The 21,967-nt window shown below is 40.6% G+C and overlaps 1 protein-coding gene across 4 annotated transcripts in view; it reads left to right on the top strand.

Annotated features, from left to right (window-relative positions):
* mapk8ip1b (mitogen-activated protein kinase 8 interacting protein 1b) overlaps positions 1-21,967 on the top strand; it is a 72,584-nt gene that overhangs the window by 45,400 nt on the left and 5,217 nt on the right. For all 4 annotated transcript variants that reach the window (XM_039795138.1, XM_039795137.1, XM_039795136.1 and 1 more), the window contains 7 exons: positions 3,390-3,471; positions 5,458-6,603; positions 15,288-15,363; positions 17,271-17,443; positions 18,848-18,951; positions 19,665-19,781; positions 20,324-20,394. In XM_039795138.1, coding sequence (XP_039651072.1) covers positions 3,390-3,471; positions 5,458-6,603; positions 15,288-15,363; positions 17,271-17,443; positions 18,848-18,951; positions 19,665-19,781; positions 20,324-20,394 — 1,769 coding nt within the window. The remainder of the gene's footprint in view (positions 1-3,389; positions 3,472-5,457; positions 6,604-15,287; positions 15,364-17,270; positions 17,444-18,847; positions 18,952-19,664; positions 19,782-20,323; positions 20,395-21,967) is intronic.

Below are 21,967 nucleotides of genomic sequence, written 5' to 3' on the forward strand. Positions count from 1 at the left end.
CAGCAGAACACCTCAGACCCTTAGCTAAATGAAACACTCTTGCAAAAACTATACACTAATTTATAAAAAACATATTTTGTAACTATATGAAACACACACGTTCCATATGACTTAATTCAGTTTGACCCAGTTACACACTGCTGATACTAACCTAAAACACTTTTAGCAATTCTACTTCTCAGTGATTAGAGTACTGTAAATGAAGTACACGGAGAAAGTGCAAATATACAATAAGTTCACCAAACACTACCAATGGTGCAGACTGAGGAAAATATCATTGATTTCTCTCCATATACCCAAATCAGTCAACACGTCAACATGGAGCATCACAACAACAACATGTCCCAGTTTTCATACAGCTACTACAGTAGTGTGCATACCACTGTTAGCTCAGCAAACAACAGACACACATAAAATACTGGATCCAGTACAGGTTACAATTACAGTAATAAAAAAAAAAAGATCTGAAAAAAAACTGAAAATACAGTACAGAAAATACTAGACTTACCTGCTGCATTTTCATAGTGCTTAAACCTGATTGGTGTGTCTACAATTAAGCAATCATGTGTTGGCGTACCTGATGGCTGTGTTCCACAGATCGGCTCATAGGTGTGGTCATTTGACAGTCAGCGCTTTGGAATTGCAAGGAAGTGACATCATGATATACTTCTGTGTCTAATGTATACAAGTGTGTAAATCACAGTGTGTATTTTTTGCAAAACGTGTGAGGCTGACATTGTGCTGATAGTGGTGCACATCTGGGCCGATGATTTGCTCCTTGAGTGTAAAGTTTTGATAACTGTGTAATACTTTTGGTTTCAGTGTGTTAAAACACTCTTTTTAGGCTAGTAGTTAAGAATAGTTTTTTTTTATAAATGCAAACTTTCTCTAAGGAGTAACTAAAAAGAAGATCAGCCACAGTATTGAAAAACAAAAACATGGAAACCACAAAATGTCAGAAAAATGAAGACATATGTATAGTATAATGAGCTCTTGTAGAAACAGGGGCAGGTTTATTTTACAGATGGACTCATCTGAGTAAAATGATTCAGACAGAAAAACAGAACAGACTTCCATCTAAGGAGGGATTCCTCCGTCTTAATCCAAGTCCGTCTTTAATCTCTCACCTGGCTATGGTATGCTCCTTATGTTCAGTTGTGTGTGTGTGTGTGTGTGTGTGTGTGTGTGTGTGTGTGTGTGTGTGTGTGTGTGTGTGTGTGTGTGTGTGTGTGTGTGTGTGTGTGTGTGTGTGTGAGAGAGAGAGATTTGGAAGGTATACCTACATACTACACTCTGAGTTGTACTCTAATATAGCAATGCACATGGGCAAAAACAATATCAAGAATTTGGTAGAAAATTAGGCATAAATTAGGAATCTTTGGTTTGTATTTCTTTAAAAATGTATAGTTCAATGCTTTATCTGTTATTCAAAACAGCAGGACATTAATTAAACCTTTTATTGGGAAAATGAACAGCTAAGGGAGATAAGAGAAGAGAGTTTCAGCCTGGGTCTATTATTTATCTCCTTTCCTTCCTTTTTACTGTAGAAGGCAAATCCAAATTCAAAGGGTGGAGCTGAGGTTGGACGAGCAAGAAGCTACCATCCCAGCTAAGTATGATAGGCTGAGACTCCTGCCAATCAAAGCAAACACTCCACAAAATATACTTCTAATAATATAATTCCACTTTATCACAAGTTTGGTCTTATTTTTGTTGTTTAACATTGCTCTCACCAAGTTGATTGCTCAGATCTGGCAACACGGTGACATCTCTAAAAAAAAGACAAGGCCAGAAACACAGTCAGATTATTAGACAAATCTCTTAGAAGTTGTGTTGCAAACTGCCAAACTAAGTCATGTGTTATCAGAGTCACTTCCATATAGCCATTAATCCACACACACTCACGCCATGTCTGAGTCACTGCCCTGAGCAATGCTCTTTTTATCACTAGTTAAACACACCTTTGCTTCTCAGATGAATGCTGCTGTCACCCACCTGCTGATTCACTCCTTACCACAGCAACAGCTCTGTCTCCACCCGGTACACATAGATGGGAAGTGAGTCAGGCGTGGGGGGTGGGTGGACAGAGGAGGAGGGTACGATCTAATTTTGGGTGACACATCATCATCACAGGAGTTTCCAGTTCTCATTCCATCTGTTAAAATCTCCCTTTACCATCTCGGTCTCTTATCTGGACCTGGGTATCAAACCTCAATACTCTTCTGGTAGGCCTGTATCACTGAGTCACAAAAAAATATATTTTTATTTGATGAATTATTATAAAAATATCGGTTATAGCCCCTTTTCAAATGTTTTTTTTAATTAATTTTTTGAGATGTTGGCTCTTTTACCAGTGTTGTGTGTTTGTCCTAATGTGAGAATATGTGACGAGAATGTTTTGGTAACTCAAAGCAATTTAAGATGGTAGTATACATGTATACAAGTATTAAGAAAAGGGCTGAAAGTATCTGAAAAGTATCTGAAAGTAATTCTATTGCACATCTGATTGGGTGTGGTCAGAACAGAGCACACTGTTGCACTTGTAACTGCACTCAACAGGGATGTCACTGCATACTAAACATTCCCTGTTGACAAGTTAAACCAGTGAAGGCCAGCAAAAACAAGATTTTCAATTCGTGCTCTTTAAATAGCATTCAATTAGTCCACTCTTCATTCATTTTACTTTACAGCCATTGTTTTTTTCTGGGTAAAAAATATGTTTATAAAAATGAGTATGAAGGAGATGAAACAGTTCTGAGGCAAACAAATTGTAAAATTGGCTGACCTGGCTCTAGAATTTGAAAGATAGAAACATACATTTGAGAAGTATCATGGTTTCTAGAAAAGGCTCTCGTCCATCTATCAACAACTCCCCCAAAACAGCTTAAAGAGGCTCCCACTGTGTGTGTGTGTGTGTGTGTGTGTGTGTGTGTGTGTGTGTGTGTGTGTGTGTGTGTGTGTGTGTGTGTGTGTGTGTGTGTGTGTGTGTGTGTGTGTGTGTGTGTGTGTGTGTGTGTTTCCCAGTAGCTCTGGTAAAAGGTCTGGTTCCCTTTAAATGCTCACCACGGAGCACAGACAAAAGAATCCCTGCCCATTCAACAGAATAAAAGAGGTGTGTGTGTGTGTGTGTGTGTGTGTGTGTGTGTGTGTGTGTGTGTGTGTGTGTGTGTGTGTGTGTGTGTGTGTGTGTGTGTGTGTGTGTGTGTGTGAGCGAGAGAGCAAGCGAGTGAGGGAGGGACAAAAAGTTGTGTACATTGAGTTTCTGGATCCAGAACTCAGTTACTAAACCTCTCACTCTCTTCCCTTCTCATCCTCTCTGTACTCTCCATTGATTTTTCTTTCTCACCATTTCCTTTTGCTTCTCTTCCTCTTTTTCTGCATTTCCACAGGACACATTAAACAACAACTCCTTTGGGAAGAAATACAGTTGGCAGGAGAAGGTTTCAGGCTCGTCCTCGCCTCTTAAAACAGGTGAGCTTTTCTTTCCCACCAGATCTTCACACCATGAAGCTCATATTTTAGTTTAACCATCTGAATGTTCTTGTTTAGTTGATGATAACTGGGATGTGCAGACCAGAATGCTGTCTCTGATCATATTTTTACTTAGGCTACTAACAAAGCAGCTGAACGCGTGTGATTTGCATTGAGTCTGGCAGGTTGTGTGGTGTTAAGGCTTGGATTAGCTATGCTAAGCTAAGTGAGCTAATGCTATATACTGTGTCTTCTGTGTTAGCCAGCTCTGGGTTTATTTTAGCTGGGGAGCTGTCATTGCTCATTGCTACAGCTCTTTTCAGAGCACCATGTGAGGCGAGACTAACCAAACTCCCTGCCAACAACTCAACACTGATGGAAAAAGTATATTACTTGTTACCTCAATCATTTAAAAAAAATAGAGAAAAAGATCTGGCTAAATCAACTTTCTGGGTAAATCAACAGTCTTTCATGCGTTAGTCAACCCATGTTGGCAGAATACAGAATAGAAGCATTCATGCATTATTCTGAGATGAGATGATCACCCCATTGCTAGCCTTGTGTTCACCAAACCTTACACAAGACCAATGCTGCAGACTGTGGAAAATATAATTGATTTCACTCCATATACCCAAATCAGTCAACATGGAGCATCACAACAACAACAACAACAACAACACACCAAATGAATTAAAATGAAGTCATGCTAAACCGAAATGAGTTGTTTGTCTCCCTTTCAAAAGAAAACAGAATAAAAACATTGTCAGTATTATAAGGGAAGATTATGCTACTGGATGTACAAATTCATGGAACTCAAAAGGGGATTTTAACTGCTGATACAAGCTTGAAAGGGTGGCCCTAAAACAATGGAGGTTAATGGAATTGCTTGTGCTCACAACATTGAACAATTACATAGAAAAACTTTGCGAGGTACTTATTTCAGAGGTATTTGATATCTTAGACTCAGAACTACAACTAGAAGGCTGACGGAAACAGTTTGCACAATTTGGCCATGATTATAGTCTGTACAATATTACTTAAATTATCCAAAGCGCAATATATGTATCCTGGTCAACTTAACGGCATATGCGTTTTACAGCATGGGCATTTCAAAATCCAAAATAGAGAAAAAGAAATTAGATGGGACAAACAATACTTCACCACTTCATTGTTTGTCCTCATTTTCACAGTTGCAAAATTTACTAAGAATTCTCAGACTTACTGTGATAAAACCTGCAGATTTGTTAATGAATGGGTGCCATTCATATGCAAACAAGCAAATTACATTACATGGCCTCACAAGCACTGAAGACTCATTTAAAGTTTGTGTTAAGGATTCATCTGAGAAAATTTCACAAAATTTGAATTGCAAAGTGATTCGATGCAGGTGTAGCCCAAGCCACAAGGAGGATATATATATTTTTTTGAATATGATAAGAGGGTTAATTGCGGTAAATTTGCATCCAATAACGTCTGTGATGATGCATTGCTAAGTAGCAAGTTCACAAAAATGTAGAACTTAATTCCTTTCCAGGAGAGACAAGACTGAAATGTCTCAGTGTTGTCCTGAATTGGCCTCCCTGCTCGCTTCTGACACATGCACAGAACTCACCTGTCATTTGCTCTCTGTGTTCAGCCAAGTGCTGCGGAAAATATCATGCCTGGATTTCCTGGCGATAGATTATGACATAACACATCAACCGCCATCTCCTGGCTCCACTATGAATTTGATGTGTAATAGGGATTTAGCTGCGTAATCCTGACAACGGTTACCTAACCATTTCTACTTTTCTCTCTTCCTGTTTGTGCTTTGCTTTATCTGTCTGTGTATTTGTTGCCATGTCTGGCTTCATGTTTGTCTGCCGGTCATGTCTGCATTTCTGCATCATGTATATTTACTCTGTGCATGTGTCTGGCCTTTGTGCGTGCTTGTGTGTTTGCGTGTGTGTTTGTGCGCATTGTTTTTTGTGTCTGCTTCTCCTTCAGGTGAGCTCACCCCTCCACGTGAGCACAGCTGCCTGAGCGACGAGGACAAGGTGCAGGGCGTGGGAGCGCAGACCAAAGACCGCGGGACTTCCACTGACGCCCCCTGCAGACACAGACACACCTCTGGACACTCTGCAACGGCTGCGACTCGCTCCAAGCTTCAGGAGAAGCCACCTGCGCCACCCCCACCGCAGAACTATACACCAGCTCCTCTAAACCCAGCAAGGAAGGCAGATGGAGGGGGGCACCACCGGGAGAGGATCCGCTACCACACGGACGTCCATATAGAACCCACAGAGGAAATTTATCTAACTCCTGTGCAGCGTTCCGCCGACCCTCTAGACCCTCCCAACGTGCAGGAGCGGCCTTTCCTCTCGCAGCAGACTGAGCAGGGCCGCATGTCCATCAGCTCCGACACAGAGGGCCCACCTCCATACCAGCCCCTCCCAGACCGGACAAACCCCTCCATCTATGAGGAGGACGAGGTATATGTCCCCCCACCTTCATATACTTCCTGTGTAGAGTCCATCATCACGCCACCCAGCATGGCTCACTCAGCCCGCTCCTCCCTCACACTGGACCTCAGCCTGAAGGGGGCAGGAACGGGGGCCGGGGTCATGCTGAGACCCGGATCATCTGTGGAGTACGTGGACGCCACAGATGAAAGCTACTGCGGGGAAGATGAGGATGTGGACAGGATAATAATGGATGGAAGTTTGGGGAAGGGAGGAGAAAATGGGGGAGGAAAGGAGTTAGTAAATAGGGATGGCGGTGGCAGGAGAGTCCCACCAAGGACTTCCATGAGCTCGGAGGCCAGCGGCCTTTCGTATGACTCGGTAAAATACACACTAGTGGTGGATGAGCACGCTCAGCTAGAACTGGTCAGCCTCCGGCAATGTTACCAAGGCTACAGTGACGACAGCGACTCGGCCACCGTCTATGACAACTGCGTCTCTTCGCCCTACGAGTCTGCCATAGGGGAGGAGTACGAGGAGGAAGATGAGGACGATGAGGATGGCATTCAGATAGGAGGAGTGAGGAGAGAGGCCACGGCTTGTCTGTCTGAAGACTCCACTCCAGAGGTCGACCTGCACTTCTCCAAGAAGTTCCTCAACGTCTTCATGAATGGACGCTCTCGCTCTTCCAGTAAGTCAGTGCCATGATTGCGATATTTTTCTTTCAATAATATTTCAACATTAGCAATTTGAGTATTTTATAAACCATCTTGCATACATTAACCGCATGTGACATACATCAATAATGGAAAGAATTCTTAGTATTAAAACCATGATAGCCATAACAGTCAGCCATATTGCCTAGCCAAGCATGTCATAAACAACACCATGTAAAAATTATTAATATTACAAAATAATTTAACATTCATGTTTATTTTCTCTCTTTCTTGTGAGAGTGAACAAATGATGATTTTGTTGATAATGATTTTTGCCATTTGGTCATAATTATGAGACTTAGTAAGCTGAGTTTGTGTGCAGAGAGTGAGAATAATCAAAAGTGTAAGCGGTGAGAATGGGAAGTGTTTGGCTTTGGTTTTCGGTCTGTAAATAGAAAGACATACAGTATGCAAAGACATGCAAACTAAGACACTTCTGCATATAGGGTAGCCTCACAACTAGGTGACGTCACAGCTTTTTTTCACATCAGTATTTTCTTCTTCATTCATTTGCTGTGAGATAGCTCACAGTAACATTTCATCCTCTTTGTCTGAGAGACTTGATTTTACATTTTGAGAATATGTAAATTTCTTCATATAATGCATTCTACTCGCCCCATAATTGTGTGTGAGACAACCTGGAAGCACATGCGCTGTTATTTTGTGTAACTTCCTTTAAACATAGAGTAACACAGCAGTGTTACTGAATGCAGTCTGGCCGAATTGGCAGCGTGGTGGGAAAGGCTTAAAGCGATGTGGTTGATGAAGCAAAACCACCGAGATTTTCAGGAGCTGGAATATTCCCGTACAGCACAGCTCATCATCCACATGACATGTAACTCTCGATATTGTGACTGTCTGCCTGTTAGATTTAACTTTATATGGTAGAATAACATCTGAAATAATAATATAATTTATATATATTTGAAACTGTTGTTTTATCATACCAGCAGTTTGAAGATAACAGTTTGAACATGTGATTTACATGGAATATTATAATAAATTAAGCCACAATACCCATCACAGCTTGTAAGTGTTGTAGATGAAGGCTGCAGCTTTTGCTGCTCTGATGATATCGTTATCAGCATTCTGACAGGAGCACGTTCAGGCCAGAAACCCAGCTGGACATTTAGATGCCATGCTGGGTGGAGGGACACGGAGCCAAAAGCAGCTTTCTGTTTCATGGATTTGCCTCTCTCTTCCCCTCTGTTGTCCAGACCAATCACACATTCAAAAACAAGTTAGTTGAGGTTTGTTCCAGACATTAAGACAATGACAGTCCTGGAGAGCGTGTTTGGAAGGACTGAGGAAAAGAAAGCAATGACACAGGTAGTGAGTGGCTTAATAAATTATTTTTCTGTATTGTCATTCCGCTGAATCTGCGAAATATGTTGTCATCCTCATGTGTATTTTCTTGGTATTTTGACTGCTTCAAGTTATAATCCTGAAGATTTTTAGACCACATTTGTTGTAGAACATTTTTGAGTGTCTTCTAATGTATTAAAACATGATCCTATGAATCCTCAAGAGTATGGAGGATATATTTATTCATAATTCAAATTGAAAGTTCAAAGAGAAAACGAAGCAAGATAAAATTAAAAATATTATTATTTTAATACGCTACTAGGAAAAATCATGCCATAATTAAATTTAAAAAAGGAAACTGAAGAAGCAAAATTGAAATATAAAATGATAATTTGAATTTCAAAAGTCAAATTTAAAATGCAAAGCTTAAATATAAATGCTTAAACTGAAATCTTTAAAATCTTTTATTGAATGACAGAAACATCAAATATGAAACTCAAAATGAGAAATGGAAAAGCTTAAATAGAAACACTTAAATTAAAATCTCAAATAGAAAAAAAGAAATAGAAATAAAAGAAATAAGTTTTATCTTTTGAATTTTACATTTGGTAATTGTCTTTTGACATTTTAAGATTCACCATTTCTATTTCTATTTAACATTAAGGCTTTTCATTTTGAAGTGAAACTTGTCAATTCAAATGAGGAGGCGTGGCCCAATGGCTGGTGGGGGGGGTGGAGAGACTTCCAGCTGACAGGTAGTCTGACAGGGTCTCTGAGCTTCATTGGCCGGCCGGCGAGTAGGCAATGCCGGCCGCAACCAGCTGGCTTCTCACGTTAGACTGGAGGGTCTCAAGTCCAAAAATTTTCATCCGTTATGTCACCACTAAATTCACTTCTGAGACTTTTTTATGGGAGAAATCAACTATGTAGAGTTTGAAAATGGGCAGTTTTACAAACATTTATGGCCAATTGCACATTTGCTCCGCTTTATTGTCGGACTCTCTAGTCTGACGTGAGAGACCCCGCTGTCAGGTGGAAGTCTCTTGGGTAACTAGAAAAATTCGGGACAGTCCCGAAATCCAAGCAATTGTCCCGAATCCCAAATCCTGCCCTAATTGTCCCGAGAATTGGAGCAAAGTCTCAAGACCAGACTCTCGAGTAGTAGCCGAGAGAGTTTAACTACATGTCCCTCCAGCTACACAGACATCTAAACCTGTGTTAAGTACTCTCAGACATGCCGTGACCATAGACTGTTAATATTAATATTTACAGTCTATGGCCATGACCCAACTGTTTCAACAGTCCATATCTAAAGCAGCTGGGTGCTTTCCTGTTGCAGTCTAGTAGTCATTGTGTTTGTTTTGTTTGTTTCATAATGTATTAATAATAATAATTGTATTTTGGGGTTTACATGACAGACAGTTGAATTCTTGAATACAAATAAATCATTTTGGTGCAGAGTTTTGAGATTCATGAAAGAAAAGAAAAGGTCTTCATCCTTGATTGAAAAGAACTGAGAGTTGCAGCGAACTTACATTTAGGTGTGGATCATAAAAAAACAAAAACAAATGTAAACAAGTCTCCCGAAGAGAAACGGCCATCTCTCTCTCCCACCTCTGCCTGCTGCGCTGTGGCCGTGTGTGTGTGTGTGTGTGTGTGTGTGTGTGTGTGTAACTCCGAAAATGCAGTGAACCACAGGTTCCCGTTAATCTTATGATGGACATGTGTTGTGATATTTAAACAAATGATCAGCGAAATAAAAGCCTGTTATTTACGAGAGCGCTCTGGTGGACCTCCAGCTTACAGCGGGGTCTCTGAGCAGGACTGGCCGAGCAACAAGCTAGTGGCCCTGGCAGGAGCCAGCTGACTGTCACGTCACTTTATGGAGCTTCTCAACTCCGAAAACTTGGAAGTAAATTGTCAATTTGGCAACGATTTTCACAAGACTGCCTATATTCAAAATCTAAACAGTTCATTTTTTCGCCTAAAACGTTGTCAAAAGTGAATTCAGTGATGAAATAGCGGACAAAAATTGTCGGACTTCAGACCCCCCAGTCTAACGTGACAAGCCAGCTGGTTGCAACCGGCATTGCCTACTCGCCAGCCGGCCAGTGAAGCTCAGTGAGTTTCATATTTGATGTTTCTTTCATTCAATAAAAGATTTTAAAGATTTCAGTTTAAGCATTTATATTTAAGCTTTGCATTTTAAATTTGACTTTTTACATTGAACTTTACATTTTCAAATTAGCATTTTACTTTCAGTTTCCTTTTTTAATTATGGCATGATTTTCCCTAGTAGAGTAGTAAAATAATATTTTTAATTTGATCTTGCTTCGTTTTCTCTTTGGACTTTCAATTTGAATTATGAATAAATATTTCCTCCATACAAGAGTAGCAGCTTACTTACTACCGTTTTTTTCAACCCTATATGTTCCAGTGTGTTTGTGTCTAAGTGACTAATGGGAACAACAGTCTTTGACATTGGTCCAGTATTAAGCGAGATCGCTGCAGTGGGCAGTGGAGAAACAAGCTACAATGTAAGTTAATAGGGCAATTGTCAAGCTTGTATTTACCTTCACAAAAGTGCTCGTTTTGCCACTGACAGGCTCAGATTAATTTTGTAAGTGTCTGACAACATTATGGAAAGGATCCCTCCAGAGATAGACCTTTAAAACCTCTTTGAGACCTCTCTGTTTAACCAGAAACAGCTCTGAAGTCGCTAGCGCTAAAACCACCAGACTCCATTTAAAAAAAGCAATACTTTTAGCGTGTATAGAGCCAACATATTTTCACATGTAAATCAGTAAACTATGTGTTTATTTCAACCAAAACCAGAGTTGTGATTGTTGTAAAAGTGGAAAGATGACCCAAAACGGCTTTTCATAGTTTTATTTTGTTTCTGTCGACGTTTGAATGAAGTGTATTTTACAATGCTAAAATGACTGTTTATTTACATGGAATCTGGTGGGTTTAGTGAACGCAATTTCGCGGATGTTTTTATGTTTAAAGGGGTGATAGAATGCAAAACCGATTTTACCCTGTCATAGTTGAATAACGACAGTTCGGTGGGTAAATAGGACATACATAGAAGCTCAAAATCCCATTGACACCCTTTTACTATGAAAATTTCATATTTTGAAACTGCCGCTGAAAACGGGCGAATCCCAACAAAGCTGGAAGTTGACGTCAACCTCCCAAAAACCGGAACCTTTGTCAGCCCATGGGTGTATTAAGAGAACGGTCGCCCTAACCATTTACATAGGCTACACAACTGACCTGAGATCAGTTAGTCTTCTGAATCTAGGCCGCCAGATCTCAGAAAATGTATACATTGTTCATATGCTATTTTACCATTAAATTCACTTCTGAGAATTTTTTTATGCGAGAAATCAACTACTTAGAGGTCAAATATGGGCCGTTTTACGAAAATTGATGTCTAATTGCAAATTTTGTCCGACTGTGTCGGACTTCAGAGGCTGGTGCTGCCTGTGTTGCTGCCTCGCCGCCTGGCCTGCCTTCCTCCACAGACCCGGTGTAACACCGGCTTGCTGTGAGCCCGATTGAGCTCGGACGCGCAGCCCACAGCACCTCATACCGCGCAAAGTCACCGTTTGGGCTGGTGGACTACTACCAAACGCGCTGCTCTGACAGAGCTCCAGGGCCTGCAACTCCCCTCTTCCTAGCTAGCTAGCTAAATGCCCGGTGTATGTGAGTGATAGCGCGGTCAGCGAGCTTGTTACGCCAGCATTCTCTTACCACAGATTCTAGTTAATCTTATAATGTGTGTAATTAATTATAATGTGTTGAGTTATTTAAACAAACGATTGGGAAAATAAACGCGCTTGTCCATGAGTCTCATTGATAGAGCCTGCGGCTGGATGGAGCTCTATCAATGAGAGCTAGCTAGCCTCCTCTTAGAATTCCTCTGGAATTCACAAATATTCATTAACTTGAAATCGGACACCGTTGTTAGCTTTATAAAAAATATAGTTAGATGTTGTATAAGTAGGCGAAATTCAAACTGTAAATATACACAATACGACCAAAAATGAAGCTAACTAGCCGCAATCTGTACACAGGATTGAAGGGACAGTCGCAGCTAACGAAACCCTTACAGCTCACAAATATTCATTAACTTGAAATCGGACACCGTTGTTAGCTTTATAAAACATATAGTTATATGTTGTATAAGGGCGTGACGGAAATTCAAACTGTAAATATACTCGAATTACGACCAAAAATGAAGCTAACTAGCCGCAATCTGTACACATAGGATTGAAGGGACAGTCGCGCATAACGAAACCCTTACAGCTCACAAATATTCATTAACTTGAAATCGGACACCATTGTTAGCTTTATAAAACATATAGTTATATGTTGTATAAGTGGCGTGACGAAATTCAAACTGTAAATATACTCGAATTACGACCAAAAATGAAGCTAACTAGCCGGCAATCTGTACACATAGGATTGAAGGGACAGTCGCAGCTAAAGGAAACCCTTACAGCTCACAAATATTCATTAACTTGAAATCGGACACAGTCGTTAGCTTTATAAAACATATAGTTAGATGTTGTATAAGTGGCGTGTCGAAATTCAAACTGTAAATATACTCAAATTACGACCAAAATGAAGCTAACTAGCCGCTATCTGTACACATAGGATTGCAGGGACAGTCGCAGCTAACGAAACCCGTTACAGCTCACAAATATTCATTAACTTGAAATCGGACACCGTTGTTAGCTTTATAAAACATATAGTTATATGTTGTATAGCTAAGTGGCGTAACATGTGTGTAACATTTGGTAAGAGATTGCTGGTGTAACAAGCTCGCTGACCGCGCTCTACACACACGGGCCATTTAGCTAGAAGGAAGAGAGGAGATGCAGGCCCTGGCGCTTTGTCAGGGCAGCGGCGTTGGTAGTAGTCCACCAGCCCAAACGGTGACTTGCGTGGGTATGAGGTGCTGTGGGCTGCAGCAGCCGTTGGAGCTCAATCGAGCTCACAGCAAGCCGGGGTCTGTGGAGGAAGGCAGGCCAGGCGGCGAGCCCTAACACAGGCAGCTGAACTCCGACACACAGTTTTACCAAATTTGCAATTAGCCATCCATTTTCGTAAAACGGCCCATATTTGAGCTTTATATCGTTGATTTCTCGCATAAAAAAGTCTCAGAAGTGAATTTGGTAAGGAAACATTGCAGTGTCTGGAATATGAGATTCTGTCGCGTTTCTAATGTATGTGTATTGGAGATTCGCTCAACCAATCAGCACACGACCTCTAATGCGTGTGTATGGCGAGTCGCTCAACCAATCAGCGATCGTCTCTATGTGTGTAATGCGGGCTAAGGCTCAACCAAGCAGCGCGGCTCATCTAAATATTCATGACCATACCATATTTGGAAGAAAAGCTCTTGTTACAAATAGGGCCAAAACACAGGGATGCATAAGGGCCAATAAAATATCAACCAGGCCATTTTCAGCCCAACTAATGTTACATACCCCATTAGGAGACCATAAGGAACAGTGTGAAATACCCTATATAATCATTCTATCACCCCTTTAACAAAAGGATCTTACTCTTTAACAGAAAGGTCAACCTCCTTAGAAATCCTTTCCATTATGTTGTCAGACACTTAGAATATTAATCTGAGTCTGTCAGTGGCAAACAAGCACATTTGTGAAGGTAAATACAAGCTGGACAATTGCCCTATTAACTTACATTGTAGCTTGTTTCGCCACTGCCAACTGCAGCGATCTCGCTTAATACTGGACCAATGTCAAAGATTGTTGTTCCCATCAGTCACTTAGACACAAAAACATAGGAACATATAGGGTCCAGGTTGAAAAAAACTGAAGTTGCCCTTTAAGGTGTGTCGCTGCCCCCAGTGCTTGATACGCAAGGCTTTTGAAACAGGACTCTGCAAGCTGTATTATATAAAAGAGTACTCCACCAATTTTACATTGTGCTCCTATCCAAATGGATGCGTGTGTGCTAGTGGTGTGCGGATTGATCCAAATATCGATAATATCAATACCAACGTTGGTATTGATATTGATCACTACCAGTGTGATGAGATGGATACTTTAGTTTCAGTTTCTCTCCAGTATGCACTGCTGCGGTTTCGTCAAAGAGGCGACCTGGCTGTCGGTGTCTCTGTCTGTGCCGCTCCTGTCACAGCACGGAGCAGGCACACGTTGCTCCTCCTCCCCCCTCTTGTGATTTGATGTTGTACCATCACGTGACTCAGCGGCGCCAGGCAAACAAACAAGCAAGCAGCCAGGCCTGGCGGCGGCCAGCAGCACACATATACAAGCAGGACAGAAGGTGTTTCTCAGTGTCAAGGCAGGATCCTTCGAAGAATGAATTTGGAGGAATTTGACGGAGCAGAAGAATGGCAGAGAGGAAGAGGAGCGCTGTCTGGCTATATTTTCAGGCCAAAAATAAAACAACGGCAACCTGTATAATTTGTAAAAAAGGCTGTAAGATACAGTCTTAACACAACAAATTTATAGAACCATGTGAACATTCTGTCCTGGGTTTTAACTTATTAATAATCCCATGGAAAAGTCACATAACCACTTAAAGGTCATGAGAATCCATTTAGATTTAGCAATTTGATGATGCATCCACCTTAATTATTAAAAAGTATCGGTATCGTATCATATTTGTATCGGTGATACTGGCCCTGTATTTACTTGGTATCGGATTGATACCAAATTTTGCAGTATCGCACACCACTAGTGCATGCTAGTATCGGCTAATGTAGCCTTGAGCAGAGATGAGGAGCAAGCTATGTCTGTGTCCTTAAAGCAACAACTTCTGTCAGTTTTCTTTTTTTTTGCTGCTTTCTTCGACTGTATCTGGGAAGCTCATACATTGACCCACATCACTGTGTATGTGTGTGTAAAGCAGCCAGCAGTAGTGGGCAGGTTGGAGATTATAGACAGTCTATAATGTATGTGTGGTCATTTCCTCTAATAGTCCCCGTTGTCCTATGGGATGCTTTCCATGTGTTTCACAGACTCATTAGACACACCAACGCAGTTTATCTGAGCAGAGCAGGAGGGGGGTAACGGATGTCTCAGGGGAATGTAGGTAGAAATACACAATGCTCATCTGTTTCACGGCTAATTAAAGTGTGATTTATAGGTCCTAAAAAATGCATGTGTGCTTAAAAGTAAACCCAATGTGCCCTAATTGTGTTTTCTGTTTGTGTGTGTAGATGATGGACCTCAATGACAACTTTTTGCCAGCCAAATAGAGAAGCTGGCACTCCACACTGTGATATTGCATTATTTATTTTGTAAACGTTTATTTTCCCCTTATCTCTTTTTGCTTCTCCTCTGTTTTCAAGGTGCCGAGTCCTTTGGCCTATACTCTTGTCTCATAAATGGAGAGGAGAGGGATCAGAGCCACAGAGCCGTCTACAGGTGAGGAAGAACTGCATCATCATCACCATCACTAACATCAACATCATCCTCCCCACATCCATACTAAATGTTGTACCTTGACTGAAAACATATGAAGGGTTAGCCATCATTCTTATTCAATATAATTTTTTATTATGCTCATATTTCTTTCCTTGTCAGAATTCTTGCCACGCCTCCAGACATCAGCAATTAATTCAACAGGCATTAATTTTTAGTTACCATTTAAAAGTCGTTACCTTGCAAGCAACCATTTTTGTCTTCGTCAATTCAACTCAAAATCACTGTAAGCCACCTTATTTTCTTGTGTGCACAGCTCTGATTCTTGTTGTTGGTTACACAAACCATTTGAAAAGGCAGTTTTTCTTAGCATGACCTATGATGTTGCGCCATAGACTGTACAGTCTATGTGTTGCACAGCACTGATTTTTAACTACCAGGGATAAATGCTTCACTGACAATTAATGTGAAAATGTGGCTAACAAAAGTTTTATTTCAATGTGATATTAGTGATAAATCATTAATAGAAATTTAGGAATAGGTTTTTACCAAGTTTCTGGCAATAAAAGAGTTTAATGGATTTACATGGTAAAGGTTCTCATTTTTTAATTATGCAGGGAGAGTGGGTTCTAGCAAGATCCAAGGTTGTAGTTGCCTTTAAACATGCTTCGTTTGTAGTTGGACTAGAGAACGCTCCAATTCTTCATGTTTTAACAGTCACACTCCAGTTGGCAGCGTGGAGTTACAGCTGCTGTTGAAGACCTCAGGCTGATAAATGTATAATAAAACAGCAATGCAGTCATGTGAATAGCAGCATCTCTGTTTATGACAGATCAGAACCAAAAACTGGGGGCTTGTTACAGCGTTCCTTTAATTTAGTGAGTTTCTAGTTTGTATGTGTATAATATTCTATATTTTCATACTGACTCTATAGCCATTAGCATTACATCTGACAAGCCAACATTATTATGTTGGCTTGTCAGATATAATAATAATAATGTTAGCTAGGTTAAATTATTGTTTTACATTTTAACATTAGTTCAAGTATTAAAAGTTGAATTTCTGTTAGTTCTATGAAAGTCTTATGCCTTATGAAACTCAGGTATCCATATTGGGAAACCTAAAACAATGTATATTTCTATGAAAAGATAACACTTAAAACCTACAGTATGTTCTGAGTATTACACTACTGTTTTGAGTATTAACATACATTATGTATGCTTGAAGGAAATAGCAGTCCACTTGTATTCACAAATGTTGTTTATCATTTGTGAGCATATAAGCAACCTGTGTAGTTGCAGCTAACTGTGCTAAAAACAAAACTAAGCTAAGTGCTTTGCCATATTTGTATATATGGTGAAAATGTAAGTATTTGGAACATACTCAATGTGCAAAGGGCCAGTAAAGAAAGAGGACAAAGAGCCATTCGAGAAGTATCATGTGCATGGCTGTAGTGATACTTAATTTCACCATGATACTAGTTTGGCAGTGGAATCTATGGGTGGTGATGGCGCAGTGGATATGACACATGCCTTTGGTGTGGGAGATTTGGGTTCGATTCCCACTGCAATACATCAACCAATAGGTCCGTGAGCAAGACATTTAGTTTCTCCTCGTTGCTCCAGAGTTGGGCAGCCTCTGACATATTTAAGCCCCTGGAAACAAACATTTAAATATTTTCTAAAACACAGTGGGAGCCAATGGACAGTGTAGACAACGGGGGTAATGTGTGCAAGTCTGGAGGTATTTGTTAAAAACGAGCAGCAGCATTTTGCACAAGTTGAAGTTGAATATGACCCAAAGGTCCAGGCACTCAGACTGATACCACCTGTGTAAGGGAGTCATCCAGCTCATAAAAAAAGCCTGTGAGGTCCCTCAGATCCTGTGCATAACTACATCTGTCTTGGCAGGTTTGTCCCTCGTCATGACGATGAGTTGGAGCTGGAGGTGGATGATCCATTGCTGGTGGAGGTCCAGTCAGAGGATTACTGGTACGAGGGCTACAACATGCGAACTGGTGCCCGTGGGATCTTCCCAGCTTATTACGCTATAGAGGTGAACAAGGACACGGAGAGCTACAAAGGTACTGACACTGCCATGACTATCAATTATAGAAGGCTGACTGTGAATGTCTTCATAACAATGCCTTGAAACATTGACTGAACTATGCACAGAATTGTATTAGGTGAACCGTGTGGGCTGCTCTGCACTTCATCAAAGTTCTTAGGTTAAGGTTTTGGCTTAATGTTAGAATTATGTCCAGATTAAGGTTTCAAGGCACAGTTAAGGGTCGGCCGAAACCCACCACCACAGAGACCCAGATTTACTAAGGTCAGTTCCCAATAGTGTCTCTGGCTTTGGCTTTTCCACAAACACAATCAGTAATGTTTGTTAATGTACTTGACAACTGGTCAAGTACTGAGTCATTGGTACTGACCAACAACCCTAGTATCAACCTCCAAGACCAGAGAAAACTACTTATTTAGTGTCTCTGTGGTAAATGGACAGCTATATATAGCACTTTTCTAGTCTCAGCGACCACTCAAAGCACTCAAACACACTGCAGGCACCATTCAACCCATTCACACACTGGTGGCCAAGGCTGCCATACAAGGTGCCACCTGCTCATCAGATCAGAAACATTAACACACATTTACACAGCTAATGGGAGCAATTTGGGGTTCAGTATCTTGCCCAAGGACACTTTGACATGTAGACTGCTTAGGCCAGGAATTGGTTGGTAGACGACCGCTCTGCCTCCTAATCCAACACATTCTCACTCCCATCTCGTAAAATACGGACACTTGGTCAGGTGCCTTGTCATTATTATTGACGCTAAAAGTCTCCTTTAGCATCATATGACGCGCTTTAACTAAACGCGTAGCGTCATATAACACGCTTTAATTAAATGCGCTTGGTTGGGACTATTGGAGTCCCTTTTCACGCAGTTAGGTTAAGGAAAAGCTCCTGGGCGGGCTTACGTTTCCGTGACTTGTGGGAATAACAGGACGGTTGGGTTTAAGAAAAGGTCGTGGGTGGGTTTACGCTTCCGTGACACACGGCAATAACAGGACGGTTAAAAACACACGCAGGACACGATCCCCGGTCTCCTGGGTGAAAGTCCTGTGTTTGACCCATCCTCCACCCCAACCACCCTCCCTATGCGGAATTACCCCCTTACATACTACTCTATATACATGCTGCTCTTCCCGGTACGTTCTACAAACACGCTGAAGGGCGCTTTTTTTTCCGTTGCTTCAGCCACTGATAGCCACTGTCCAAACGTCTGTATTTTACGAGTTCGGAGTGAGAACGGGTTGCTTGATCCACAGCCGCCCCAAAGGGGCAACAAAAAAGCTACAAAAATCTCACCTGGATTTTATTGCTTAAATAAATTACTGCCACTCTTCTGTGTTCTGTGTTGTTGCTGCCTTTTATTATTTTTTCCTGGGATCATATTCCATGTTTTTCTGTCTTTCCTGTGCAGTGAAAAGCAGTGAATGGATGGACAGATACCGGCTGAAGTTTCTGGGCTCAGTTCAAGTGCCCTTCCACAAAGGAAACGATGTTCTGTGTGCAGCAATGCAGAAGGTAAGAGGCACATGTTGTGCACATGTTAGTGTACGTTTTTTGCGTGTCAGTGTAAAAAGCATTTGACTCCCATAGTGAAGCAACATTAAGGAGAATTAAACGCCACCAATACATCAGCTATTGTCCCAAAACTATAGCTGGTCATGGACATGTGGCATGAAGCTACAGTGAAACGACAACAATGTTATGTATCTCATTTGTATATTATAAAACTGTTTTTAGAGTGTGTAGTGTGTCCACACACATGAACAATTAAAAAGTGACTTAATAACTAGCACTTAAAACCATCATAAAACATGCAGACTGCACTTTAAGAGCGTGGTATCATCTTCCCAAAAATAAAGGAGCTACTTATAGTCGGCAACATCTCAAATATAGAATTAATGTAATACCACGTATAATAAACAGTATTATTCTAGCGCTCTGTTATATTTTCAAAACTCAAATTGACAGGAGCCCTCCAAAATCATAATGTAATATCACATAGGATAAACAGTGTTTTACTAGCTTCCTGTTATATTTTAAAAATTTTAATTGACAGGAGAAAAAATCACAATTTGACTGTTTCCAATATAAGCACTGTCAACATAGTTACAACTGTATTATCATCTCGTATAGAATTGGGTTACAGATTAAAAGTATTTTTTTTTTCAGATTTTTTAGCTTTAGCTTTTTACATTTTAGGAGTCATCTTTTAAAAAAATGTTTCCCAGATTGCAACCAACAGAAGGATGACAGTCAAGTACAACCCGCCTTCCTCCTGCATCCTGGAGATCAGCGTGAAAGGCATCAAGCTTGCAGTTCAAGAAGATTATTATGCCTGTGACAGAGTAAGTGCTCATACTGTCTCTTTTATCTGTCTAATATGTATTAATCATGAGCTTTTGTCAAAAGCTCACACGGAGAATCAAATTGAACAATTGAGGCATGTCTCCCTCGTGTGGCTGCCAATAGAGACTACAGGCAAAGATGTTAGGGGACGCCAGGGAAGAGTTTTCTTAAAGTAGGAGCTATTTCCATTTTGAGCAGCCTTAAACTTCCATTCCTCAACAGAAACATTGTGTTATTTTTTATACATATAACACTCAGAAAGAGGTCATTTTGCAAAATGAGTACTTTTACTTTTATACATTGTGCTGTCAATAATTGTGTACTACTTGTTTCTACTCAAGGAACATTTTGAATACATAACATTCACTTGTATTATAAAAGTTTATTAGTTTAACATTCATTCCATATAGACATATAGTGGGGCAAATACAACATGTGTATTTTGTAATAGTAATTAAGTAAAAACTTAAGTAAAGCAAGCAGCCTACTTGATTTTAATTGAAAACATTTAATCTGCCTCTTTTCTTTGCCCTGTTCCCAGAGTAATGAATGCAGTCACTTCTTCCAGTTAAAGAATGTCTCCTTCTGCGGCTATCACCCTAAAAACAGCAAGTAAGTGAAGGCAGAACACCTGAATCAGAGGCTACATCACCAAGACAAATAGTTTGTACTGTCTGACTAGAATAAAAGAAACAAACAGCATAAAAGGTTTTTAGCCTCTGCTAGTGTTCATTTGCAGAGACCAAACATTACCCTACCACAAGGTGTCACTAGAAATCAACAAATGTACCAGACTTTAGGGATGCACGATATTGGATTTTGGCCGATATTCGATATGCCAATATTTTCAAACTCATTTTGGCCGATGCCGATACCGATGTATATGCACATTTTTCCCCTGATATACTGTTCACTTTAATTCTACTGAAGAGAAATCCAAGTATCTCTCCTGTACTACCTTTACCTTATTACAGTCATGTGTTGTAGATAAGGCAATACACAAGACCAACAACATTTGATTCTACCATAAATGTATCATTTTACAAATGTAGACAGACATTCACCCCTGAAAAATAGTTAAATTATTTAACTTGGAGGAGAATAAATTATATGCCAGTGCCACATTTTATTTTTAAGTTCAGACTTCAAACTTCAGTCCTTAGGAGTAAAATAAATAAAAATACATTTTCAAATAAAAAATGTAACTCCTCTCCTACTTGAACAGGTCTGCCAAATGCCTTACATCAGAGGCAACGCTAAACAGCCGTTCACTGTCAACACATAGCAGGACATGCACTCGTTCTCTTTCTATTTTCCATTTCACAAATGTATTATCAAATGCAGATGCAATTGCAGCTGCTGTGTGAGAACCGGAGCATTCCTGTGAGTGTAGGTCGGACAGTTTTTTTAAGGGTGAAGTCATCCACTGGGCAGTGAGGCTCAACATGCTAACAGGACTCACGCTTGATGTCCAAATGTCCGCGGTAAAGCTAATGTGACTAGCGCCGCGAGGAGCTTTTCAATGTGACTGGCGACAACACTCTGGAGATCAGATAACGGCACATCAGAAAAGTAGCGCCGGCTAGGCATAGCCTGGGCATAGCATACCGCGGCTCCACCACGCTCAACGGCTGGTTATCAAGAGCAATACATTCAAAATTCAACTTTTACCTTTGGGTGGTCGCTGCTGTATTTTCTAGCTTTGTCAAAGGACTGAAGTAGATGCTGCTGATGGGTTTTTGTCGGCGTTTTTTCTTCTTACTTTTCTCGGCTCTTGAGATGCGTAATCATATTTGTAGTGTGGAACACGCCTCCTCGCATCACTTGTGCTTTACAAGTACTGCATATAGCAAGTTTGTTATCTGTTTTACATTCGAAATACCTCCACACAGCCGACATGTTGGAAGTTTAAGTTGCTGGCGCTCATGCTACGTTCATGGTCGTCATGTGCGCATAGTAAACAAGACACCCTATCGGCATGGCTCATCGGCAGAAATATTCATATCTGCCGATGCCGATGATGACCATTTTAAGCTTTTATCGGCCGATACCGATGTCGTGCCGATATCATCGTGCATCCCTACCAGACTTCACCATAGACTGGACCGCTTGACTGCCTACTGGTCAAATGTGAAACAGCAGTGTATTATTAATATAGAATGGACAGAATAAAGTATTCAACAAA

The sequence above is a fragment of the Perca fluviatilis genome, chromosome 3 (genome assembly GCF_010015445.1).
Source record: "Perca fluviatilis chromosome 3, GENO_Pfluv_1.0, whole genome shotgun sequence".
Classification (NCBI taxonomy): Eukaryota; Metazoa; Chordata; class Actinopteri; order Perciformes; family Percidae; genus Perca; species Perca fluviatilis.